Source organism: Euleptes europaea, chromosome 18 (genome assembly GCF_029931775.1).
Source record: "Euleptes europaea isolate rEulEur1 chromosome 18, rEulEur1.hap1, whole genome shotgun sequence".
NCBI lineage: Eukaryota > Metazoa > Chordata > Lepidosauria > Squamata > Sphaerodactylidae > Euleptes > Euleptes europaea.
In genome coordinates this window covers 5,298,822-5,325,847 of record NC_079329.1, presented here as the reverse complement: position 1 = coordinate 5,325,847, position 27,026 = coordinate 5,298,822, and the positions used below count along the sequence as shown (strand labels likewise).

At 44.4% G+C, this 27,026-nt stretch overlaps 3 protein-coding genes across 3 annotated transcripts; all 3 read right to left on the bottom strand.

Moving 5' to 3' along the window:
- Window positions 1-4,593: 4,593 nt before the first annotated feature.
- LOC130489945 (vomeronasal type-2 receptor 26-like) lies at window positions 4,594-5,493 on the bottom strand. The gene has a single exon (XM_056863732.1). The coding sequence runs from the start codon at window positions 5,491-5,493 to the stop codon at window positions 4,594-4,596; it is 900 nt and encodes a 299-aa protein (XP_056719710.1).
- Window positions 5,494-13,177: 7,684 nt separating this feature from the next.
- LOC130489944 (vomeronasal type-2 receptor 26-like) lies at window positions 13,178-17,755 on the bottom strand. Its single transcript, XM_056863731.1, has 3 exons — window positions 17,594-17,755; window positions 15,262-15,388; window positions 13,178-14,079 (listed from the first exon to the last, which is right to left on the bottom strand). Exons 1-3 carry the CDS (start codon window positions 17,753-17,755, stop codon window positions 13,178-13,180), a joined length of 1,191 nt encoding a protein of 396 aa, XP_056719709.1.
- Window positions 17,756-22,272: 4,517 nt separating this feature from the next.
- Window positions 22,273-26,943, bottom strand: LOC130489943 (vomeronasal type-2 receptor 26-like). The gene is made up of 3 exons (XM_056863730.1): window positions 26,800-26,943; window positions 24,530-24,656; window positions 22,273-23,174 (listed from the first exon to the last, which is right to left on the bottom strand). Exons 1-3 carry the CDS (start codon window positions 26,941-26,943, stop codon window positions 22,273-22,275), a joined length of 1,173 nt encoding a protein of 390 aa, XP_056719708.1.
- Between the last annotated feature and the right edge of the window lie 83 nt (window positions 26,944-27,026).

Here is a 27,026-nt window from a genome sequence, read left to right as displayed (position 1 = left end):
TTTGACTCGGCCGAGTCACGGAGTACCACTACTACATCTCCCTCGTCCAGCGAGGAAGAAGAATGGGAAACGCCGGCAAAAAACGCCGGCGGTCTGCTGTAAGAGGGGCTCCTCAGCAGACCGTCCCTATCGTTGTGCAAGGAGCTCCACCAATGGTAAGCGCCCAAGAGGATAATGTGTATATCCGGGCCCGTCTCTCTCTCCCAAAAGGGGGCCCCGTTTTAGACTTTCCCGCACTAGTTGACTCTGGGTGCGCTCGCACCCTGATTAGCGAGGAAACTGCCAAGAAGCTGTGCGTTCGACGCAAACGGCTCCCGGGCCCCCTTCGCTTCTCTCAGATGGACGGTAGTGACTTTAAAAAGGGGCCCGTCACTCACCGGACCACCGAGGTGGTCATGGCAGTGGGGGAACATTGGGAACGACTGTATTTCACCATCGCCCCCATAGTGACACCCGTAGTTTTGGGGATGAATTGGTTGCGGGGTCACAACCCTTCCATTGACTGGGTTAAACGGACGCTCACTTTCCCCGAGGACCCCTGCGCGGCGCACGACAAGGACAGAGTACTGTGCACCCCGGCTGCCGCGCTAATGGGGTCCCCGGGGGCTCTTCCCGCACCACCCCAACTGCCCTCGGAGTACTCCCAGTTCGCTGATGTGTTCGATGTGAGGGAGTGTGATGAACTGCCCCCACACCGAGAGACTGATTGCGCCATCGAAATTGTGGGAGAGGGCAAACTATCAAAAGGGAAAGTTTACCCCATGAGCCCTAGCGAGAAGGCCGTGTTGCGGGACTATTTAGACACCAATCTAGCGAGGGGATTCATACGGCCCTCCAAGGCTCCGTATTCCGCCCCCGCCTTTTTCGTCAAAAAGAAAACGGGGGACCTGAGACTTTGTATTGACTTTCGCAGACTGAACGCAGTTACTCAGTCTAACGCATACCCCCTCCCTCTTATTCCAGACCTTCTAGCACAACTGAAGGAGGGCCGGATCTTCACCAAACTGGACTTGGTGGAGGCTTATCACCGCATCTGCATTAAGGAGGGGGACGAACCCAAAACTGCCTTTTCAAGTTGTTTTGGCATGTTTGAGTACCTAGTAATGCCGTTCGGACTTTCTGGGGCTCCGAGTGTGTTCATGCAATTAATTAATGAGGTGTTACATGATTTGTTATTTCGGGGGGTGGTAGTATTTTTGGATGATATACTCATTTATTCTGATACCATGGAAGAACATGTCCGACTAGTACGTGAGGTCCTCCAACGTTTGCGGGACCACAGATTGTATGCCAAGGTATCCAAGTGTGAATTTCACCAACCCTCTATCACCTTCCTGGGTTATGTAATTTCCCACCAGGGGTTAGAAATGGATCCTGGGAAAGTTCAAGCCGTGAGGGATTGGGACCCCCCCACCATTCGCCGCCAACTCCAACAGTTTCTGGGGTTTGCCAATTTCTATCGCAACTTTATTCCCAATTTCGCACAAGTGGCCCTTCCCCTCACTTCCCTGTTGCGTACCAAGGGGAAGGGGGCGAGCGCCGCGCTACCCTCGGCCAGGTTGCAGTGGTCGCCTTCCTGCCAGCAGGCGTTTGAAGAGCTAAAAGTGCTCTTTTCGTCCGAGCCGGTGCTAGCCCACCCGGACTGCACCAAGCCTTTCGTGGTCCAAGTGGACGCCTCGGATGTAGCAATGGGGGGGGGGCTCTCCTACAGAAGGGCGATGATGGGGTATTGCGGCCGTGCGCCTATTTTTCCAAAAAGTTCTCCCAGGCGGAAATCAACTGGGCTATTTGGGAAAAGGAGGCGGCGGCAGTCAAGCATGCCCTCACCATCTGGAGGCATTTTCTGGAGGGGGCGGAATTTCCGTTTGAGGTGTGTACCGATCACAAGAATCTGGAGGCTCTCAAGGGGGCCAGAAAGCTCAACGCTAAGCAAATTCGGTGGGCTCAGTTTTTCGCCAAATTTCGCTTCACCCTCAAACACGTTCCCGGAAAGGAAAATGCTTTAGCCGATGCCCTGTCCTGCCTACCCCAATACCGCAATGATTTCGACCGTCCGGTGGACTCCTTGTTCACCCCTGAGCAACGGGGGGAGGTCTCTGGTCTAGCAGTCACCACTCGGTCTCAAGCCCGCCACCCGAGTTCCCCCTTGTTCAGAGGGATCCCGGAGGTTTTCCAACAAAAACTCCGAGATGCGTCCCTGCAGGAGGCGGAGCAACAAACTCTCCCTCCCGGGTTGGAACAACGGGATTCTCACTGGGTGAGAGAGGGGAAACTTTATGTCCCGGCACCTCTCCGCAAGGAGGTTTTGGGACTAGTCCACGGGGCCAAATTGGCTGGGCACTTTGGTTTCGTGAAAACCCTTCACCTGGTTAGGCGGCAGTTCTGGTGGCCCAGCATAAGGGCCGATGTAGAACTGTATGTGCGCAGCTGCCCCATCTGCGCCACGGCCAAGAAAAGAATGGGAAAACCCCCGGGGCTTCTGAAACCTCTCGAGACGCCCTCTCGACCATGGGAGGTGATCGCTATGGACTTTATTACCGATTTGCCCCCCAGCCGGGGTAAAACAGTCCTTTGGGTAATTACGGACCTTTTCTCTAAACAGGTCCATTTTGTACCCTGTGCCGGGCTCCCCTCGGCCCAGGGGTTGGCTAAACTATTCATCACGCACGTCCTCAGGCTTCACTCGGTCCCTAGAAAGGTCCTCTCCGACAGAGGGGTTCAGTTTGTCGCCAAGTTTTGGCGAGCCTTCCTGAAATTAATGGGGGTGGAAGAGCAAGGGCTCTCTTCGGCGTACCACCCTCAGACTGATGGGCAAACTGAACGGGTCAATGCTGTGGTCGAGTGTTACCTTCGATGCTATGTTAATTATCACCAGGACGATTGGGTCGATTTGCTTCCCTTCGCTGAGTATGCCTATAACAATGCCCCCCACTCCTCCACTGGTTTCAGCCCGTTCCAAGTAGTGTACGGGACGGAATTCGGCCCTTTTGGTTCCGCCCCCGTCACTCCCGATCTCGAGGCTATCCCGGAAGCCCAAGAATGGGTGCAAGTGGTTCAGTCCACCTGGCCCTGGTTGCAAAAAAACCTCGAGCGGGCCAAGCGCAAATACAAAGAACAGGCCGACAAACATCGGTCCCCAGGCTGGCAACTCAAAGTGGGGGAGCTAGTTTATCTCTCCACCAAGAATCTACGCTCCCTCCGGCCCTGTAAAAAGCTCAACGATCGATTTGTAGGGCCTTTCCCCATTTCCCGGGTGATCAATGAAGTCACTGTGGAATTGGAATTGCCCAAGACCCTTCGGGGCGTCCATCCCGTCTTCCATATCAGTCTACTCAAGCCCTATGTCCCCGCTCCCCAATTCCATTCTCCTTCCCAGCCTGAAATTCCTACGGTGGTGGGCGGAGACACTCACTTAGAAGTCTCCAAGGTTTTAGACTCCAAATGGAAGAAGGGAAAACTGTTCTATTTTGTCCGGTGGAAACATTTGGGACCTGCACATGATGAATGGGTGGCAGCCCCCCATATGGCCGCCCCCGACTCATCCGCGAGTTTCACAACGCCTACCCCGATAAGCCGCAGTCTCCCGACCTTGCGGGAGGGGGGCCTTAAGGGGGGCAGTATGTGAGAGCCAGGTGCCTCCGTTCCCCCTAGTCCTTTTGCATTCCCTATCTTGAATCCTTTGAACTCGTAAAAGCAGTTCACACCTCCCCTTTGCCTTCCCGGACCCCGGCGCCTCTTCTGCTTCGCCCAGGTGCCAGTCCTGCCCTCCCCTGTGGCGCATCCTGCCTGCACTCCCTCGGGCCGATTATGGCCTTGAGGAGCTGTGACTCCTAACAGTCTCTCAGGGACCTGTTTGATGTTTTGTATTGCGCCAATCTGTCATGTAGCTTCCCACGTCTGTAGTGTGAATCCTGCTGCCCTGTAGTCTATATATTCTGTGACCCTGATAAGGTATCTCACTTGCAACTTCTGATTCGTGTCTGTCTTTCCTATCTGAAGCCTTCAATAAATCCTTTGTTTCTGCATCCGAGTCTGAGCAAGTGATTTTGCGAAGTTAGCACAGCTAGGCTGGGACTCTCACAGATAGGCTTCGGTTGATCTTCTTTTATAGAGGTCAAATGTCCAGCGCACCATCATTGAAGGTTCCCAAGCCATTTTGTTGGTGAGATCTTCATTAGCAATCAGGTTCTTTCATTACTTTTGATGTCCTGCCCACTTAAGGTATGCATGAGAAATCCTTTTGGTGAAGTTGGAAAGAGATATAAGAAAGCCTGAACCTTGTTTCTCCCTTACTTACACAGCCTCTGTAGTTTTAGGGGGAAATATTAAGGATTACTTGTGTTTAAAAAACTTTGGTGACAGACCCGGAAAGGACAGAGTATATGTGTTCAAATCCAGGTATTAATCGTCTGTTCCTCACTAATATAAATCTGTCATGCTCTTCATGTTCACTTCAGACATTTATTTAACAAAGTTTCTTCTTCTTTATGACTTGAAAGTAAAAAAAAAATTAAATTATTCAACCAAACTAACCACCACAAAGGGCATTTTCATAGACACTATAAAAACAATATACTTTGCATTTTATGCTCTTTAATTCTTTCTATTAATAAGCAGCTCCTTCTTGTTCAGCTCAGGTCTCAGAAGAAGAATATAACATTTGGGAGAAAAGATACAAGCTAGTAACCCACCACTGGAGGCCAAGATAGAGAAGATCTCCACGGCTACCATGTATTTCCCTTTGGTGCTCAGGTAGGATGGAACAAAAGACAACCAAACACTGCAAAAAATCAGCATGCTGAAGGTGATGAACTTGGCCTCATTGAAACTGTCTGGCAGCTTCCTGGCTAGGAAGGCCACGATCAAGCTGATAAAAGACAGAAGTCCCAAATAACAAAGAGCAATGTAAAACATAATCACAGATCCTTCATTACATTCAGCAACAATCTCTGTAGTCAGTGACTGCCTGTCAATATCCGGGAAAGGGGGTGAGGTTCCTAGCCATGCCATACAAATGCCTACTTGAATGGAAGAACAAGAGAAAAGGATGGAGCCGGTCAGTCTTTTCCCCACCCATTTTCTCATGCTGGACCCTGGTTTGGTGGCCATGAAGGCTACAACCACAGTGATGGTTTTGGCCAAGACAGAAGAAACAGCCACTGTGAAGATGATGGTGAAAGTGGTTTGGCGAAAGAAGCAGGTCACCTTGTTTGGTTCTCCAAGAAACAGCAAAGAAGAGAGGAAACAGAGTAGGAGGGAGACGAGGAGAGTATAGGTGATATCCCGGTTGTTGGCTTTGACTATGGGGGTATCACTGTGCTTAGTGAAAGTTCCTAGTGTTAAAGCAGTAGTTAGGGACAAAGAAGCAGCTAGAAATGCCGAAGTAATCCCCAAAGGCTCTTCAAAAGATAGGAAAGTTATAATTTTGTCAAAGCACTGGTCTTGGTCCTTGCTTGGATACTGATCTTGCGGACATCGGATACAGTCAACCATGTCTGAAAAAAGTGGGGGAAAGGTTATAACTGACATCCCAAGGCCTTCTTCAATGTTGGAGGTATTATTAATAATTCATAAGAGCTTTTAACTGTGCTTTACATGTCTGATGATGGAAATCTGAAAAGATTTTTAGCCTCTGTCTTTTTATTTTGATTATGTATTAATGCTCTATAATTTGATGTTTAAGAAGTTTTCAACATTTATGATTAGCACATGGAGCTGTATAGTGACTAGTGCATAACAAAATTTCCAAGTCGAAGATATACCCAAAATTCACTGTTTGATCGTTACAGTGAACACAAACCCTGGATATGAAGTCATAATGGGTTTTTGTTGTTCTTGGTGCACACCCGAATAGTAACCACACACAGAGAGGTAGGTCTTCATGCCATTTTTAGCTGGGTGGTATCCAGACACACACACACACACACACACACACACAACACTGCTATCCAGGATCCTCTGTCACAAAGTCCTATATTGAATAGATTCAATAATTTATTCCAATTAAGTACATCATCATGATTAACTGGTTGGACCAGAGAATTGTGACCAGCTTTGAATCACTGCTCTGTTTCTAGAAGGAAATAGTTCACACATGCATGTGGATCGAACTTTGTCAACAATTCTACTGTACAGTTGAAAGTGAACTGACAGCTGTGAAAAGCAGTGGGATTGGATCTCTTTCTCCAAGGAGCCATTTTCTGAACCCTCGGCAAGACGGCATCATCTGCTCCTTTAGAAAGTGGTTCATTTCACGTTCACTTTAAGGAAATGATCAACTGTATTCATAGTCAATGTCCCTTCCCACTCTATGATTCTATGATGATTCTAAATGGGGTGGGGGGATTTAATGTCAGGCCTCATCTACCCTTCAGGCTTGAAAATTCCCCTTCAGGACAAGGAGCACAACTGTAGCAACAAAAGATCTTTCCTTCCTTCTTCTTCTTATGAGAACCAGGTTGGCAGGGATCGTTGCAGCGTGAATGTAGCAGACCCTATTAAAAAGTGCAGGAATTCAGAACTGGATGAACAAAACATCACTTCATTATTTGAATAATAAAAACAAACAATGGCAAGTCACCTCTGAACCTCTCTTGCCTTGAACACACTATGGAGTCACCTTAAGTCAGCTGTGACTTGACGGCACTTTCCATCACCAATTGTAAAAAACTGAGCCATTGAAATGGAGAATTATTAGTCTCTTGCTTGGCTGAGGGATATTTGAGGATCAAAGAAAACTTCACGGTTGAATGGCAGTGTTACACATGTATGGAACATTATTTCCAAATATTGTGCTTTAGCACCATTTACTTTGTTTTTCACTCATTTGAGTTCTGTCAGTGAACTTATTACCGAGCCCCATGATCCAAGAGCAAGACCCTTCCAATACCCAACCACTACGAGTGAATTTGAATCCACACCTGGTTAAAGGTTCTGTGCCAGGATATCATATCTGGATGAATGACAAGTTGTTTTCCACTAGGGGCATCGGGATCCACCCTTCCAACGTTCACCTTTTGGAAAGACTTGTTGGGGAATGTGATGAGGTTTGTGATGTCAAATCCAGCTCCCATTTCCTTATTCTTGTTAAAAGAAACCGTTTCTCCTGCTGTGTTGTTGAAGGAAATGCCTTGAAGAAATGGATGGAGCTAGTCAAAGGAAAAGAAACAAAGGTTGTTTCTGCACAAAGGTCTGTAAGGACTGTGAAGCAGAATGTAAATTAAAGTTTGAACCATTTGAAATTAGAGCAAGGACCAGTTTCACAGCGATTCGCCTAATCTCCAGGATCCAAGAAAAGGAACCAAATGTAAAACCATTAACATTATAAATATAGAACAGAGTTAAGAACATATTTTTCTCAGTTATGGATGGAAGACAAAACTGGAGCTTTTCTCAACATGTACCAATCTGTACATGCCAATAAAAGAGAGATTACCTGCCAAGGCTGGAGATCATGGAATCTCACCCTTTGGCCACTCACAATCGCTCTGTGACTGGATCTAGCTAAATACATGGCCTGCAAAGCATGGGCCACAGCATAGACAGCATTATAGATACTGTAGCTGTGGCCAGTCATGTGCATTTCAAAAAGTGGCCCAGGAAGATTCTCCAGCCTCTCTTCCCCAGTACATGTCTCGTCGCTCATCACTGGCTCTTGGGAATCTGGAAATGAGCAGCCAAAGGTTTGGCCCCAAAACTCTTGGAGAAAACCATCACCCTCTGTCCAGTGAGGTCTGATCATGTGAAGAAATTTCTGGAAGCCACGAACATCAAGGGAGTGCAGTGCGAATGAAAGGGCACCTTGAAACAGGTCAAAGTTCATGACCTGTTGAAAGCCTGATAACGTGAAATCAATTTGACCTGTCATAATCCACACTTTTTTCAACGAGGCATTTTCTATATAATCACCAAGTCCTATAAACATCAAAGAGTTCATCATTATCAGGGTCATGGATTCTCCATAGAGAATAATTGTATTGACTTTGCTGTCTGTCAAAGGTTCATATATCGGTAATGTTAAATCATAAATGTCTGGTAAAAAATTCCATTTGGCTTGGTTTTGGATTCTTCCTGTGGTGGCCAAACAGATCCCATTATGGGAAAGCAAAGGCTCCAGGGTTTTCAAGAAATGATCTCCACTGTCATTATCCACAACAAGGATCCCAACCCATGTCCACTGGAAATGGAGAAGCAACTGGACGATCCCCATATATTGATGACCTTCATTGGGTGACAAGCGGAAAAAGGAAGGGAATTCTGTCTCATCCCTCTCCTCGAGGCCAAATGTGCCATATGTGAGCTAGACGAAAAGGTACAGAATAATTTAGAGATGATTTATGTTCCTGTTTATGCAAATGGTATTTGCTGAAGGCAGTATCAGACTTTTAATTGAGACAATTAAAACAAAGAATCCTGGATTATATATATATCCTGAATTAGAGAGAGATAGAGAAAACACACACACACACATGCAGAGAGAGAGAGAGAGAGTGGGAGAGAGAGAAAGAGAGAGAGAGAGAGATTGGAGATGGTCACTCTGTACAATTTTATATTCTGCTTTGCACAAATCCTTTGTTGGAGCAATGTCCTTCCATGTTTTGTTGATTTGTCATCATGTAATAATTCATAATTCTCCTTCCCTCTAAACCACATAATACTCCAATTTGCTGCATTCCTCATCCAATCATACATGGTTCTTACCTGTGGAATGTTGTAGAGACTTAAGATGTCTGCCACATGGAAAGAGCTGTCTCCATCAAACCCACCAATGACTGCTATGAGGTTTTTCTGGTCACCACATTTGTAATTAGGGACAGATACATGTGCTTTGAAGACTAGATCCATGGTGCTGTGATACGTCATCTTGGCATTGTGGTAGGTGTCATAGATGTGGAAACCAAGTGTAATGTTGGGTAGAATGTGGGGATTTTCATTGATCTCTTTTACAGCAAACGCCAAAGCAAGGACATGTTGGTAGAATTTTGTCAGCATTCTTTAGAAAGAGAAGAGTATCCCATTGAATGAAAATTCTACAGAGCATTACCTCATGCTATAGTAATAATATAGTCCCTATAGACGTTTGAGCAGGGGTGTCAAACATAAGGCCTGCGGGGTGGATCCAGCCCCTTGAGAGCTCTTATCCTGCTTGTGAACCAGCCAAGGCAGCCCCACCACCACTCCCAATCTGGGTTGGCAAGGCAGGGCCTGGCCCATCCAAGTGGCATTTATGTCATATCTGAACCCTTGTAACAATTGGTTTGACACACCTGCTTTAGAGAGGGCACAGTGCAGAATTAACCAGAAAGGAAAAAAAATCCGGGATGGTCCCTGCCTAAAAGTCCCTTTTTTGTTTTGTTTTTATTAATATCATACAATAAATAAAATAAAATAAAAAAGTTCCTCCTTTGAGCCTCCTGTCAACTCTATAAAATGTTGGGATGGTTTTATATCTGTAAAAGCTCAAAGGGTTCAGTTGTAAAAATATATTTATATATAATAATCCTTACTCGGGAATCTCAGATAAGTCCAGGGAAGGCTGTTCAGTTAAATCAACATTGTGAAGCTGGAAACAGAACTGAGAAGTAATCTCACCAAGGAGGAAGTCCCCGGTCTGGTACCACTCATGTGGAACAGGGAGGGGGTCATTCCAAGGGCACTTCAGAGTATCTACTTTGTTCACCCTGGGAAGCAGCAGAGGAAGCAACACACCCAGCCTCAACATGCTGGAAGAGAAATCTCTTTCTAGACGCAGATTCTCCTTTACCCATCCATCTAAGGCATAACAGGCAAGTTGGAAAGAAAACGAATGCCTTGGATGCTAGCTGAGGTGACACACACCACAATGTCAAGTCAAATCAAATCAAATGACCTTTATTGGCATATTCTCAGAAATACACAATGTCAAGTCTGTTTTCTCGAAGACAAACAGGCGAGATCAAAGTGACATCCTACCACCCACCTCCAAGATTTTGATGATGAAAGAGGTTTCTTATAAGCTATTCCTGTCTTGTTTATTAAGTGTTGTTTGGAACCTTCTGGAAAGTCTCTGGAGCTTTGGATCAGGTGAATAAAATATAGTGATGCGGATAATTGCTGGGGACGATAATTACCTTTGCCAAGTTTGGACTTTCAATGGCACTATTGATACTCAACAATTTGTCTCTGCTTCCTGTGTTGCAATCTTAAGAATATTTTCCAGGTAGTAAATTCTATTCAATGTAATGGGATTTACTTCTGAGGCTCTGGAATAGTCCATCTGTGATCAGAATCTGTAGTGTTTATATGTGTATTTTGGATGATTTTATCTTTTGAATCTAGTTTCTAATTTCCACTACATTTTTTTATTTTTATATTAATATTCCCTATCTATTTATGTATGTATTTAATTCAGCTTTGTAGGATACTTGATGGTCTATGACTGCGAATAAAGTAATGTATGTATTCTTCTGGGTAGATTTGCTGAGGGGTGCTCCCAACAAAGAGGAAGTGTCCAGATGTTCCAAAGGTGCAAATAGCACCAGGAAAGTCCACCACAATAGTGAACCCATTCATGTGATTGAGAATATGATATTGAAGGCACTTGTATACTACCTTCCGAAAGCTGCCTGGGTTGATCAGAACTTCGGTACTGAACCTACAGATAACAGTGAAGGGTGATTGGATCAGGCCACACAACCAAATCATAATTTTGTCCCTCTTGGACCCCTCTATAAATGAAATCCTGATTCATGGAATTTCTAAAAAGTAATCTAAAAATGGTTAGGGGGCCAAACAAGTTTTTCGATTATTTTATGCATTATGTGGGGGAGAGTGTGGGGATGATCCCTAAGCGAGCCAGTGTGGCATAGTGGTTAAGAGTGGCAGATTCTAATCTGGAGAACCGGATTCGATTACTAGGGCTGTTGAAAAAAAATTCATTATAGTTCGGCTTCGGCAAAATTCAGCCCGTTTTTATTCAGCCCGTGCCGAAGTCCGAACTCCCCCGCTTCAGATCCCCGGAAATTTGGGGGGATCTGGAGTTCGGGGGAAAATTCGGTCCCCTGCACGCCTTCAGGGGGATTCCCTGAAGGCGTGCGGGGGGCCCTTTAAACAGATCTGCGCCTCCCAGCTGGGAGGCGCAGATCTGTTTAAAGATCACCGCCCCCCCTCCCGGGACTCCCGGGAAGGCAGGCGGGGGGCTGTCAAGCCCCTCTGCGCTGTCTGCGCAGGCAGCACAGAGGGGTTTGAAGACCCCCCTCCCCCCCTCCCGGGACTCCCGGGAAGGCAGACGGGGGGCTGGCAAACCCCTTTGCGCTGTCTGCGCAGGCAGCGCAGAGGGGTTTGAAGACCCCCTGCCCCCCTCCCGGGACTCCCGGGAAGGCAGGTGGGGGGCTGGCAAGCCCCTCTGCGCTCTCTGCGCAGAGAGCGCAGAGAGCGCAGAGGGGTTTGAAGACGCCCTGCGCGCCTCCAGGGAGCTTCCCTGGAGGCGCGCGGGGTGCCCTTTAAATAGATCTGCGCCTCCCTGCCAGCAGGTGCACGTCTATTTAAAGGGCACCCCACGCGCCTCCATGGAAGGTCTCTGGAGGGCCGGGGTGCCCTTTAAACAGATCTGTGCCTCCCGGCTGGGAGGCACAGATCTGTTTAAAGGGCACCCCGCGCGCCTCCATGGAAGGTCCCTGGAGGTGCCGGGGTGCCCTTTAAGACTCCTAAAAGTGAGGCATAAAAACCAACTCTTCTTCTAAGTTATGGTCCCTAAGTGGATGGATTGCATTAAATGCACTGCATAGTATGTGGGGAAATGTTTTTGTATTTTCTGGGTTTGGGTGTGACAAAGGCCCCACCATCAGTTTTAAAATGCTTCTGTCAAGAAGACTGACAGGAAAGGTAGAACGCAGTTGCTTCCAAGTATCACCCAAGTGCTAGCCATCAAAGATTTCGAAACAGGATGGAAGATGGTTGCCAGGGGGCAGTCCCTGGAGAATGGGTCCTCCTCAGAGGAGGAACTCTACCAGGAGAATTCATCCCCAATGGAGCTGCCTCTGATCTCACAGCCTGAAGTGGGGCCTGACTCAGCACAGCCTTGCGAGGAGGCTGACAGCCCTCAAGCCGTTGACTCCCCAGAGCATGCACAGGACTTGCAGTCAGAAGTCATGGCAGAACCAACCCCGTCCTGCTCAGAGCCTGGACCCAGTGGCCCAGCTGTGAGCCCTCAAGCTACTAAGGCAGCATCAAAGGCTGGCAGGTGGAGGAAACAGCTGAGAAAGGCACTGGTGGCTAAAAGACATAGTGCCCACCTGGAAGCCTACTGGCGTGGCTGGAACAGCGAGTCCTCGCAAGAGGAGGGCTGATGGGAAAGCCAGATGCCAGAAAAGCCTAGCTGAACAGCCCAGAGACGAGGAAGCAATGCAGTACATACCTGGGTAATGTGCTGACTCCTCTGCCTGAATGGCTCTCCGTGACCTGAGACCTTGGACCGGCTACTTGGACCTCTGACTCTCCATAACCCTTTGACCTTGGACTGGCTATCTGGACAATGAAGTGTGATGCTGACTGGCAAGTACTAGACTGATTTCTGGCTTTGACGAATGGATTGGATTTTTGATGCTGCTCTAAACTCTCCCTGCTGTTAATTCTAAGACTCTGTAAGCTGACACCGGGGAGTTGGTAGCTAGCCAGCACAATTGTGTGTTTACATCTCTCCTTTGCATTTCTTGCTCAGTCAATGGCCATGCAGAGGGTACTTTTAATAAATTCTTTACTATTTTAAATGCTAGTAGTTGTTCCCCACATGTCTGGAATCAGACTTTTAGCTAAGGCAGGAGATGGTAAGTGTGGTCAGTAGAAGCAGTACAAGGTCATATTCCAGAGCCCAAATTGCTCAGAAGCATATGTGAATGAGGATATGAGGAGCAGTTTTAGGGAAAAGTTTAAGGGTGAGTTGTATTTGGAAAAACCTGGGGGCAGACCCAGAATGGGCAGAGTATATATGTATGTACTCAAATCCAGATTTTAAGCCTCTATTCTTCATTAATATAAAACTGTCATGTTCACTTCAGACACTTATTTAACACAGTTTCTTCTTTATGACATAAAAGTTTAAAAAAGAGTTTTAATGTTCCAACCAACCTAACCACCTCAAAGGGCATACACTAATTTTCATAGCCACCATAAAAGCAATGCATGTTGCAGTTCAGATTCTTTAATTCCTTCTATTAATTAGCAGCTCTTTCTTGTTCAGCTCAGGTCTCAGAAGAATAATATAGCATTTGGGAGAAAAGATACAAGCTAGTAACCCACCACTGGAGGCCAAGATAGAGAAGATCTCCACGGCTACCATGTATTTCCCTTTGGTGCTCAGGTAGGATGGAATGAATGACAACCAAACACTGCAAAAGATTAGCATGCTGAAGGTGATGAACTTGGCTTCATTGAAACTGTCTGGCAGTTTCCTGGCTAGGAAGGCCACGATCAAGCTGATAAAAGACAGAAGTCCCAAATAACAAAGGGCGATGTAAAACATAATCACAGACCCTTCATTACATTCAGCCACAATCTCTGTAGTCAGTGACTGCCTGTCAATATCCGGGAAAGGGGGTGAGGTTCCTAGCCATGCCATACAGATGCCTGCTTGAATGAAGGAACAAGAGAAAAGGATGGAGCCGGTCAGTCTTTTCCCCACCCATTTTCTCACGCTGGACCCTGGTTTGGTGGCCATGAAGGCTACAACCACAGTGATGGTTTTGGCCAAGACAGAAGAAACAGCCACTGTGAAGATGATAGTGAAAGCAGCTTGGCGGAAGAAGCAGGTCTCCTTCTTTGGTTCTCCAAGAAACAGCAAAGAAGAGAGGAAACAGAGTAGGAGGGAGACGAGGAGAGTATAGGTGATATCCCGGTTGTTGGCTTTGACTATGGGGGTATCACTGTGCTTAATGAAAGTTCCTAGTGTTAAAGCGGTCGTCAGGGACAATGAAACAGCAAGAAATGCCGAAGTGATCCCCAAAGGTTCTTCAAGAGATAGGTAAGTTACAATTTTGTCAAAGCACTGATTTTGGTCCTTGCTTGGATACTGATCTTGCGGACATCGGATACAGTCAATCATGTCTGGAAAAAAAGTGGGAAAAGGTTATAATTGACATTTCTTCCATTCTTCTTCAAGTGGGCGTTCTTCAGTGTTGGAGATATTCATAATAGCTTTGAAATGTGCTTTACATGTCTGTAGATGGCAGTCTGAAAAGATTTTTAGCCTCTGTCTTTTTATTCTGATTATGTATTATTGTTCCATAATTTGTTGTGCTGCTCTATAATTTCCAGAGTTTACACTTAACATGTTATACTGAAACATAAACACTGTGCATGACAGTTATCAAGTATTTCTATCTCATATTGAAAAGCAAACACTGCAAAGACTAATATCAATACATGGAGCTGTATAGAATCATAGAGTTGGAAGGGACACCAGGGTCATCTAGTCCAACCCCCTGCACAGTGCAGGAAATTCACAACTACCTCCCTCACACACACACCCAGTGACCAGAAGATGGCAGAGATGCCCTCCTTCTCATCATCTGCCTAAGGTCACAGAATCAGCATTGCTGACAGATGTCCATTTCACCTCTTCTTAAAAACCTCCAGAGAAAGAGAGCTTACCACCTCCCGAAGAAGCCCACTCCACTGAGGAACTGCTTTAACTGTTATGGTTAAAAAAAACCAGAAAAAAAAAACACCAACCCTGGATATGAAGTCATAATGATTTTTTTTTTGTTCTTGGCGCACACCCCAATTGTGACCACACACAGAGAAGTAGGTCTTTCCATTTTTAGCTGGGTAGCGTCCAGACACACACACACACACACGACACTGCTAACCAGGATCCTCTGTCACGAAGTCCTATATTGAATAGATTCGAGAATTTATGCCAATTAAGTACATCGTCATGATTCACTGGTTGGACCAGAGAATTGTGACCAGCTTTGAATCACTGCTCTGTTTCTAGAAGGAAATAGTTCACACATGCATGTGGCTCGAACTTTCTCAACAATTCTACTGTACAGTTGAAAGTGAACTGACAGCAGTGAAAAACAGTGGGATTGGATCTCTTTCTCCAAGGAGCCATTTTCTGAACCCTCGGCAAGACGGCATCATCTGCTCCTTTAGAAAGTGGTTCATTTCACGTTCATTTTAGGGAAATGATCAACTGTTTTCATAGTCAATGTCCCTTCCCACTCTATGATTCTATGCTGATTCTAAATGGGGTGGGGGGATTTAATGCCAGGCTTCACCTACCCTTCAGGCTTGAAAATTCCCCTTCTGGACAAGGAGCACAACTGTAGCAACAAAAGATCTCTCCTTCCTTCTTCTTCTTGTGAGAACCAGGTTGGCAGGGATCGTTGCAGCGTGAATGTAGCAGACCCTATTAAAAAGGGCAGGAATTCAGAACTGGACGAATGAAACATCACTTCATTATTTGAATAATAAAAACAAACTATGGCAAGTCACCTCTGAACCTCCCCTGCCTTGAACACACTACGGAATCACCTTAAGTCAGCTGTGACTTGACGGCACTTTCCATCACCAATTGTAAAAAACTGGGCCATTGAAATGGAGAATTATTAGTACCATCTCTTGCTTGGCTGAGGGATATTTGAGGATCAAAGAAAACTTCACGGTTAAATGGCAGTGTTACACGTGTATGGAACATCATTTCCAAATATTGTGCTTTAGCACCATTTACTTTGTTTTTCACTCATTTGGGTTCAGTCGGTGTTGCTGACCTTATTACAGAGCCCCATGATCCAAGAGCACCACCCTTCCAATACCCAACCACTATGAATGAATTTGAATCCACACCTGGTTAAAAGTTCTGTGCCAGGATATCATATCTGGATGAATGACAAGTTGTTTTCCACTAGGGGCATTGGGATCCACCCTTCCAATGTTCACCTTTTGGAAAGACTTGTTGGGGAATGTGATGAAGTTTGTGATGTCAAATCCTGCTCCCATTTCCTTATTCTTGTTAAAAGAAACCGTTTCTCCTGCTGTGTTGTTGAAGGAAATGCCTTGAAGAAATGGATGGAGCTAGTCAAAGGAAAAGAAACAAAAATTGTTTCTGCACAAAGGTCTGGACGGACTGTGAAGAGGAATCTAAATTGGAGTTTGAACCATTTGAAATTGGAGCAAGGACCAGTTTCACAGGAATTCACCTAATCTTCAGGAACCAACAAAAGGAAGCAAACGCGAAACCATAAACATTATAAACGAAGAACAGAGTTAAGAACATATTTTTCCCAGTTACAGATGGAAGACAAAACTGGAGCTTTTCTCAACATGTACCAATCTGTATATGCCAATAAGAGAGAGATTACCTGCCATGGCTGGAGATCATGGAATCTCACCCTTTGGCCACTCACAATCGCTCTGTGACTGGATCTAGCTAAATACATGGCCTGCAAAGCATGGGCCACAGCATAGACAGCATTATAGATACTGTAGCTGTGGCCAGTCATGCGCATTTCAAAAAATGGCCCAGGAAGATTCTCCAGCCTCTCTTCCCCAGTACATGTCTCGTCGCTCATCTCTGCCTCTTGGGAATCTGGAAATGAGCAGCCAAACGTCTGGCCCCAAAACTCTTGGAGAAAACCATCACCCTCTGTCCAGTGAGGTCTGATCGTGTGAAGAAATTTCTGGAAGCCACGAACATCAAGGGAGTGCAGTGTGAAAGAAAGGGCACCTTGAAACAGGTCAAAGTTCATGAACCGTTGAAAGCCTGATAACATGAAATCAATTTGACCTGTCATAATCCACACTTTTGTCAACGAGGCATTTTCTTTATATTCACCAAGTCCTATAAACATCAAAGAGTTCATCGTTATCAGGGTCATGGATTCTCCATAGAGAATAATTGTATTGACTTTGTCATCCTTCAAAGGTTCATATATCGGTAATGTTAAATCATAAATGTCTGGTACAAAATTCCATTTGGCTTGGTATTGGATTCTTCCTGTGGTGGCCAAACAGATCCCATTATGGGAAAGCAAAGGCTCCAGGGTTTTCAAGAAATGATCTCCACTGTCATTATCCACAGCAAGGATCCCAACCCATGTCCACTGGAAATGGAGAAGCAACTGGACGATTCCCATATATTGATGACCTTCATTGGGTGACATGCGGAAAAAGAAAGGGAATTCTGTCTCATCCCTCTCCTCGAGGCCAAATGTGCCATATGTGAGCTAGAAGAAAAGGGACAGAATAATTTAGAGCTTTGGGCGAAACGTCAAGAAAGAAAATACCAAGACCACGGTTACACAGCCCGGATGACCTACAAGACCCAATTTAGAGATGATTTATGTTCCTGTTTATGCAAATGGTATTTTCTGAAGGCAGTAGCAGACTTTTAATTGAGACAATTAAAACAAAGAATCTTTGGTCAATGGAAAGGATCTGCTAAAAGCACTCTGTACAATTTTATATTCTGCTTCGCACAAATCCTTTGTTGAAGCAATTTCCTTCCATGTTTAGGTGATTAATCATCATGTAATAATTCAGAATTCTTCTTCCCTCTAAACCACATAATACTCCAATTTGTTGCATTCCTCATCCAATCATACATGGTTCTTACCTGTGGAATGTTGTAGAGACTTAAGATGTCTGCCACACGGAAAGAGTTGTCTCCATCAAACCCACCAATGACTGCTATGAGGTTTTTCTGGGCACCACATTTGTAATTAGGGACAGATACATGTGCTTTGAAGACTAGAGCCATGGTGCTGTGATACGTCATCTTGGCGTTGTGGTAGGTGTCATAGATGTGGAAACCAAGTGTAATGTTGGGTAGAATGTGGGGATTTTCATTGATCTCTTTTACAGCAAACGCCAAAGCAAGGACATGTTGGTAGAATTTTGTCACCATTCTTTAGAAAGAGAAGAGTATCCCGTTGAATGAAAATTCTACAGAGCATTAGCTCATATTATAGCAATACTTGTCTATTCTGTATCTGAGTTATTTTTCTTAAGGGACAAAACCATATCTTCTTTATTCTTATCTATGGGGGTTACCACAATTGTATTCCCAGCGATGTATTAAGAGTTTGAAAATGATATAAAAAGTACTGTTCACACTTTCTATGTATTCCCATCGATGTATTAAGAGTTTGAAAACATTATAAAAAATACTGTTCGCACTTTGTTTGGCCCCTTTAGCTGTGAAGACATCTTCCAACCATTTATATGCCGTGGTATCCAAAAACCCTTTTAAAGCGATGTTTTTAACAACATTTTCAAACTCTTAATACATCGCTGGGAATACAAAGTGTGGTAACTCCCAATGTTCTGAGTACATTTGCCTGCACTTTAAGCTCACCTTTTCATAGATCCAATGACACATGAAAATATATAAGCTTTTTAAAGATTTCACAGAGCTCAGTTTCAGTTGCATTAAATCAGAAGGCAACTGTTTGTTTACCTCTTTCTTAATTTTAAAGATCATTATATTTCACTCTTCAGACTCTGACCGACTTGATCAAAGCTTTCAAAATTCTGCCAAATCATTACAATTAATTAAATTAAACCAGCAACAATGAAATTCAACGTCCATATTTGGACAGCAATCGAGAGGCAATCTCAGTGTTGAAGCCAACATAAATGCAGGAAGAGAACTAGGCATAGAGACACAGCGGAGTCAAAACCCAGGGTGGCCAAAGGAATTTTTGGCCTGGAGCTTAAAAGACACAAAAGTAAATTTCAAGGGGGAAGGCATTCTGAAGGTAGGGCACCTCCAACAAGAAATTCCATTTGTAGCTGCTGCATATCTCATTTACACGGCCAGGAACACCAAGAGTAGTCTTTGAGATGAGGACCTTCAGTGGCAAGCTGGACACGATGGGAAGAGGCAGTTTTTCAAGGTCTCTGTCCCCAAGTCTTCATTGTATGGGGAATAATATATGGATGGCCAGTAATACCTGGACAGCCACAACAGTGAACCCATAGACATTTTATTGCAATAATCTAAGCTGGGGAGGAAAGGTGGCATGGTAAAACCCAATCTGGTCAGATCTCAGAAGCTAAGCAGAAATAGTACTGGGATGGGAGACCACCAAGGAAGGCTCTGCAGATGAAAGCAATAGCAGATCGCTTCTGTTTCACACTTGCCTTCAAAGCCCCTTGCTGGGGTCACTATAAACCAGTTGCAACTTGACGGCAGTTACATACTTAATCTGAAGCGGGCATGATCACAGCATGAATCTCTTTAGCCACATTATGCCTTTCAAAGAACAGTCATAGCTACTAAAGGGTCTACTTGCTATGGAGGAGATCTGAGATTCCAACCAAGGCCATGGTGTAGAATCATCCCCAGGTAACTGAGGCTGCATTCCCATTTTCCTGGGAGGAAGCCCCATTGAATAGCATGCACTTACTTAGGGCAGACCTAAGTAAACTTTCTTAGGTTTTCTCTCTATTCCACTCATTCAGGTTTTCACAAACCTTACGGGATAGGCCAAATTCTTATCCCTTAAGCAGTTTTACTATTGAACAACTGCAAAGAACTGTGAGTCATCCACACTCAAATGTTTTCCCCCTTATTATTTTTGAGGATTTTTTTTTAGCGTACGTCTAGCAGACAGAGAAAGATTACATTATGGGAGAAGAAAGCCCCTATGGACTTTTGAGCAGGGGTGTCAAACATAAGGCCCACGAGCTGGATCCAGCCCCTTAAGAGCACTTATCTGGCCCGCGAGCCAGCCGAGGCAGCCACCCCCCACCACTTTTGATCTGAGCTGGTGAGAAATAGTCCACTCCAGCCCAACCTAGTGGCATTGTGTCTCCTCCGGCCCTCGTAACAATTGATTCAACAACCCTGCTTTAGAGAGGGTGCAGTGAAGAAGAAACCAGAAAGGGAAAAAAATCTGGGATGGTCCCTGCCTATCAGACCCTTCTTTGTTTTGTTTTTATTAATATCATATAATAAAAATAAAAAGTTCCTTCTTTGAGCCTCCTGGCAACTCTATAAAACATTAGGATGGTTTTGTATCTGTAAAAGCTCAAAGGGTTCAGTTATAAAAATATATTTATATATAATAATCCTTACTCGGGAATCTCAGATAAGTCCAGGGAAGGCTGTTCTGTGAAATCAACATTGTGAAGCTGGAAACAGAACTGAGAAGTAATCTCACCAATGAGAAAGTCCCCGATTTGGTACCACTCATGTGGGACAGGGAGGGGGTCATTCCAAGGACACTTCAGAGTTTCTACTTTGCTCACCCTGGGAAGCAGCAGAGGAATCAACACACCTAGCCTCAACATGCTGGAAGAGAAATCTCTTTCTAGACGAAGATTCTCCTTTACCCATCCATAACAGGCAAGTTGGAAAGAAAACGAATGCCTTGGATGCTAGCTGAGGTGACACACACCACAATGTCAAGTCAAGTCAAACCAAATCAAATCAAATGACCTTTATTGGCATATTCTCAGAAATACACAATGTCAAGTCTGTTTTCTCGAAGACAAACAGGCGAGATCAAAGTGACAGAGTCCTACCGCCCACCTCCAAGATTTTGATGATGAAAGAGGTTTCTTATAAGCTATTCCAATCTTGTTTATTAAGTGTTGTTTAGAACCTTCTGGAAAGTCTCTGGAGCTTTGGATCAGGTGAATAAAATATAGTGATGTGGATAATTGCTGGGGACGATAATTACCTTTGCCAAGTTTGGACTTTCAATGGCACTATTGATACTCAACAATTTGTCTCTGCTCCTGTGCTGCAATCTTAAGAATATTTTCCAGGGAGTAAATTCTATTCAATGTAATGGGATTTACTTCTGAGGCTCTGGAATAGTCCATCTGTGATCAGAATCTGTACGGTTTATATGCATATTTTGGATGATTTTATCTTTTGAATCTAGTTTCTAATTTCCACTACATTTTTATTTTTATATTAATATTCCCTATCTATTTATGTATGTATTTAATTCAGCTTTGTAGGATACTTGATGGTCTATGACTGTGAATAAAGTAATGTATGTATCCTTCTGAGTATACTTGCTGAGGGGTGCTCCCAACAAAGAGGAAGTGTCCAGATGTTCCACAGGTGCAAATAACACCAGGAAAGCCCACCACAATAGTGAACCCATTTGTGTGATTGAGAATATGATATTGAAGGCACTTGTATACCTCCTTCAAAAAGCTGCCTGGGTTGATCAGAACTTCAGTACTGAACCTACAGATAACGGTGAAGGGTAATTGGATCCGGCCACACAACCAAATCATTATTTTGTCCCTCTTGGACCCCTCTATAAATGAAATCCTGATTCATGGGATTTCTAAAGAGTAACCTAAAAATGGTTAGGGGGCCAAACAAGTTTTTTGGATATTTTATGCATTATGTGGGGGAGAGTGGGGGGATGATCCCTAAGCGAGCCAGTGTGGCGTAGTGGTTAAGAGTGGCAGATTCTAATCTGGAGAACCAGATTCGATTACCCATTCCTCCACATGAAACCTGCTCGGTGACCTTGGGCCAGTCACAGTTCCCTCTGAATTCTCTCAGCCCAACCTACCTCACAAGGTGTCTGCTGTGGGGAAAGGAGGGGAAGACATTTGTAAGCCCACTTTGAGACTCCTAAAAGTGAGGCATAAAAACCAACTCTTCTTCTAAGTTATGGTCCCTAAGTGGATGGATTGCATTAAATGCACTGCATAGTATGAGGGGAAATGCCTTTGTATTTTCTGGGTTTGGGTGTGACAAAGGCCCCACCATCAGTTTTAAAAGGCTTCTATCAAGAAGGCTGGCAGGAAGGTAGAACTCACTTGCTTCCAAGTATCACCCAAGTGCTAGCAATCAAAGTTTTAGAAACAGGATGGAGGATGGTTGCCATGGGGCAGTCCCTAGAGAATGGGTCCTCCTTCTCGGAGGAACTCTACCAGGAGAATTCAGCCCCAATGGAGCTGCCTCTGACCTGAAGTGGGGCCTGACTCAGCACAGCCTTGCGAGGAGGCTGACAGCCCTCAAGCTGTTGACTCCCCAGAGCATGCAAAGGACTTGCAGTCAGAAGTCATGGCAGAACCAACCCCATCCTGCTCAGAGCCTGGATCCAGTGGCCCAGCTGTGAGCCCTCAAGCTACTAAGGCAGCATCAAAGGCTGACAGGTGGAGGAAACAGCAGAGAAAGGCACTGGTGGCTAAAAGACATAGTGCCCACCTGGAAGCCTACCGGCGTGGGCTGGAACAGCAGCAGAACAGTGAGTCCTCGCAAGAGGAGGACAGACGGGAAAGCAATAAAGCAATGCATATTGCACTTCAGATACTTTAATTCCTTCTATTAATTAGCAGCTCCTTCTTGTTCAGCTCAGGTCTCAGAAGAATAATATAGCATTTGGGAGAAAAGATGCAAGCTAGTAACCCACCACTGGAGGCCAAGATAGAGAAGATCTCCACGGCTACCATGTATTTCCCTTTGGTGCTCAGGTAGGATGGAATGAATGACAACCAAACACTGCAAAAGATTAGCATGCTGAAGGTGATGAACTTGGCTTCATTGAAACTGTCTGGCAGTTTCCTGGCTAGGAAGGCCACGATCAAGCTGATAAAAGACAGAAGTCCCAAATAACAAAGGGCGATGTAAAACATAATCACAGACCCTTCATTACATTCAGCCACAATCTCTGTAGTCAGTGACTGCCTGTCAAAATCCGGGAAAGGGGGTGAGGTTCCTAGCCATGCCATACAGATGCCTGCTTGAATGAAGGAACAAGAGAAAAGGATGGAGCCGGTCAGTCTTTTCCCCACCCATTTTCTCATGCTGGACCCTGGTTTGGTGGCCATGAAGGCTACAACCACAGTGATGGTTTTGGCCAAGACAGAAGAAACAGCCACTGTGAAGATGATAGTGAAAGCAGCTTGGCGGAAGAAGCAGGTCTCCTTCTTTGGTTCTCCAAGAAACAGCAAAGAAGAGAGGAAACAGAGTAGGAGGGAGACGAGGAGAGTATAGGTGATATCCTGGTTGTTGGCTTTGACTATGGGGGTATCACTGTGCTTAATGAAAGTTCCTAGTGTTAAAGCGGTCATCAGGGACAATGAAACAGCAAGAAATGCCGAAGTGATCCCCAAAGGTTCTTCAAGAGATAGGTAAGTTACAATTTTGTCAAAGCACTGATTTTGGTCCTTGCTTGGATACTGATCTTGCGGACATCGGATACAGTCAATCATGTCTGGAAAAAAAGTGGGGAAAGGTTATAATTGACATTTCTTCAATTCTTCTTCAAGTGGGCGTTCTTCAGTGTTGGAGATATTCATAATAGCTTTGAAATGTGCTTTACATGTCTGGAGATGGCAGTCTGAAAAGATTTTTAGCCTCTGTCTTTTTATTCTGATTATGTATTATTGCTCCATAATTTGTTGTGCTGCTCTATAATTTCCAGAGTTTACACTTAACATGTTATACTGAAACATAAACACTGTGCATGACAGTTATCAAGTATTTCTATCTCATATTGAAAAGCAAACACTGCAAAGACTAATATCAATACGTGGAGCTGTATAGAATCATAGAGTTGGAAGGGACACCAGGGTCATCTAGTCCAACCCCCTGCACAATGCAGGAAATTCACAGAATCAGCATTGCTGACAGATGGCCATCTAACCTCTTCTTAAAAACCTCCAGAGACTGAGAGCTTACCACCTCCCGAGGAATCCTGTTCCACTGAGGAACAGGCTCTAACTTAGAAAATTCTACCTAATGTCTAGATGGAAACTCTTTTGATTTAATTTCAACCCATTGGTTCTGTTCCGACCTTCTGGGGCAACAGAAAACAACTTGGCACCATCCTCTATATGACAGCCCTTCAAGTATTTGAAGATGGTTATCATATATCCCCTTTCAGGCTTCTCCTCTTCAGGCTAGGGAAGTGCGTAACGAAATTTCCAAGCCAAAGATATACACAAAATCACTATTTTGATCATTACAGTGAACATAAGCAGTTATGGTAAAAAAAAAAAAAAATCCTCCCACCAACCCTGGATATGAAGTCATAATGATTTTTTTTTGTTCTTGGCGCACAGCCCAATAGCGACCACACACAGAGAAGTAGGTCTTCATGCCATTTTTAGATGGGTGGCGTCCAGACACACATACACACGACACTGCTATCCAGGATCCTCTGTCATGAAGTCCTATATTGAATAGATTAGAGAATTTATGCCAATTAAGTACATCGTCATGATTCACTGGTTGGACCAGAGAATTGTGACCAGCTTTGAATCACTGCTCTGTTTCTAGAAGGAAATAGTTCACACATGCATGTGGATCGAACTTTCTCAACAATTCTACTGTACAGTTGAAAGTGAACTGACAGCATTGAAAAGCAGTGGGATTGGATCTCTTTCTCCAAGGAGCCATTTTCTTAACCCTCGGCAAGGCGGCATCATCTGCTCCTTTAGAAAGTGGTTAATTTCAAGTTCATTTTAGGGAAATGATCAACTGTATTCAGTCAATGTCCCTTCCCACTCTATGATTCTATGATGATTCTAAATGGGGTGGGGGGATTTAATGCCAGTCCTCACCTACCCTTCAGGCTTGAAAATTCCCCTTCTGGACAAGGAGCACAACTGTAGCAACAAAAGATCTCTCCTTCCTTCTTCTTCTTGTGAGAACCAGGTTGGCAGGGATCGTTGCAGCGTGAATGTAGCAGACCCTATTAAAAAAGGCAGGAATTCAGAACTTGACAAATTAAACATCTCCTCATTATTTGAATAATAAAAACAGGCAATAACAAGTCACCTCGGAACCTCCCCCGCCTTGAAAACACTATGGAGTCACCTTAAGTCAGCTGTGATTTGACGGCACTTTCCATAACCAATTTTAAAAAACTGAGCCATTGAAATGGATAATTATTTTTACCATCTCTTGCTTGGCTGAGAGATATTTGAGGATCAAAGAAAACTTCACGGTTGAATGGAAGTGTTACAAGTGTATGGAACATCATTTCCAAATATTGTGTTTTAGCACCATTTACTTTGTTTTTCACTCATTTGGGTTCAGTCGGTGTTGCTGACCTTATTACAGAGCCCCATGATCCAAGAGCACGACCCTTCCAATACCCAACCACTACGAGTGAATTTGAATCCACACCTGGTTAAAGGTTCTGTGCCAGGATATCATATCTGGATGAATGGCAAGTTGTTTTCCACTAGGGGCATCGGGATCCACCCTTCCAACGTTCACCTTTTGGAAAGACTTGTTGGGGAATGTGATGAGGTTTGTGATGTCAAATCCAGCTCCCATTTCCTTATTCTTGTTAAAAGAAACCATTTCTCCTGCTGTGTTGTTGAAGGAAATGCCTTGAAGAAATGGATGGAGCTAGTCAAAGGAAAAGAAACAAAGGTTGTTTCTGCACAAAGGTCCAGGGGTTTTGTGAAGCGGAATCTAAATTGGAGTTTGAACCATTTGAAAATGGAGTAAGAACCACTTTCAAGGCCATTCGCCTAATCTCCAGGATCCAAGAAAAGGAACCAAATGTAAAACCATAAACATTATAAATATAGAACAGAGTTAAGAACATATTTTTCTCAGTTATGGATGGAAGACAAAACTGGAGCTTTTCTCAACATGTACCAATCTGTACATGCCAATAAAAGAGAGATTACCTGCCAAGGCTGGAGATCATGGAATCTCACCCTTTGGCCACTCACAATCGCTCTGTGACTCGATCTAGCTAAATACATGTTCTGCAAAGCATGGGCCACAGCATAGACAGCATTATAGATACTGTAGCTGTGGCCAGTCATGCGCATTTCAAAAAGTGGCCCAGGAAGATTCTCCAGCCTCTCTTCCCCAGTACATGTCTCGTCACTCATCTCTGCCTCTTGGGAATCTGGAAATGAGCAGCCAAAGGTTTGGCCCCAAAACTCTTGGAGAAAACCATCACCCTCTGTCCAGTGAGGTCTGATCATGTGAAGAAATTTCTGGAAGCCACGAACATCAAGGGAGTGCAGTGAGAAAGAAAGGGCACCTTGAAACAGGTCATAGGTTATGAACCGTTGAAATCCTGATAACGTGAAATCAATTTGACCTGTCATAATCCACACTTTTTTCAATGAGGCGTTTTCTGTATAATCACCAAGTCCTATAAACATCAAAGCGTTCATCGTTATCAGGGTCATGGATTCTCCATAGAGAATAATTGTATTGACTTTGTCATCTGTCAAAGGTTCATATATTGGTATTGTTAAATCATAAACATCTGGTAAAAAATTCCATTTGGCTTGGTTTTGGATTCTTCCTGTGGTGGCCAAACAGATCCCATTGTGGGAAAGCAAAGGCTCCAGGGTTTTCAAGAAATGATCTCCACTGTCATTATCCACAACAAGGATCCCAACCCATGTCCACTGGAAATGGAGAAGCAACTGGACGATCCCCATATATTGATGACCTTCATTGGGTGACATGCGGAAAAAGGAAGGGAATTCTGTCTCATCCCTCTCCTCGAGGCCAAATGTGCCATATGTGAGCTAGAAGAAAAGGTACAGAATAATTTAGAGATGATTTATGTGCCTGTTTATGCAAATGGTATTTGCTGAAGGCAGTAGCAGACTTACATATATATAATCCTGGATTATATATATATAAATATATATATATATATTGGAGATGGTCAATGAAATGGATATGCTAAAAGCACTCTGTATATTCTGCTTCGCACTAATCATTTGTTAGAGCAATTTCCTTCCATGTTTTGGTAATTCATCATCCTGTAATAATTCATAATTCTCCTTCCCTCTAAACCACATAACACTCCAATTTGTTGCATTGCTCATCCAATCATACATGGTTCTTACCTGTGGAATGTTGTAGAGACTTAAGATGTCTGCCACATGGAAAGAGCTGTCTCCATCAAACCCACCAACGACTGCTATGAGGTTTTTCTGGGCACCACATTTGTAATTAGGGACAGATACATGTGCTTTGAAGACTAGAGCCATGGTGCTGTGATATGTCATCTTGGCATTGTGGTAGGTGTCATAAATGTGGAAACCAAGTGTAATGTTGGGTAGAATGTGGGGAT

Bases quoted from the DNA above. Each gene is read 5' to 3' on its own strand.
- LOC130489945 (XM_056863732.1), bottom strand. From the start codon at position 5,493: ATGGTTGACTGTATCCGATGTCCGCAAGATCAGTATCCAAGCAAGGAC.
- LOC130489944 (XM_056863731.1), bottom strand. From the start codon at position 17,755: ATGACGTATCACAGCACCATGGCTCTAGTCTTCAAAGCACATGTATCT. The intron at 15,389-17,593 runs GTAAGAACCATG...CCTTTTTAATAG, and splicing joins GTCTCTACAACATTCCACAG to GGTCTGCTACATTCACGCTG. The intron at 14,080-15,261 runs GTAGGTGAAGCC...CTTTTTTTCCAG, and splicing joins GGAATTTTCAAGCCTGAAGG to ACATGATTGACTGTATCCGA.
- LOC130489943 (XM_056863730.1), bottom strand. From the start codon at position 26,943: ATGGCTCTAGTCTTCAAAGCACATGTATCTGTCCCTAATTACAAATGT. The intron at 24,657-26,799 runs GTAAGAACCATG...CTTTTTTAATAG, and splicing joins GTCTCTACAACATTCCACAG to GGTCTGCTACATTCACGCTG. The intron at 23,175-24,529 runs GTAGGTGAGGAC...CTTTTTTTCCAG, and splicing joins GGAATTTTCAAGCCTGAAGG to ACATGATTGACTGTATCCGA.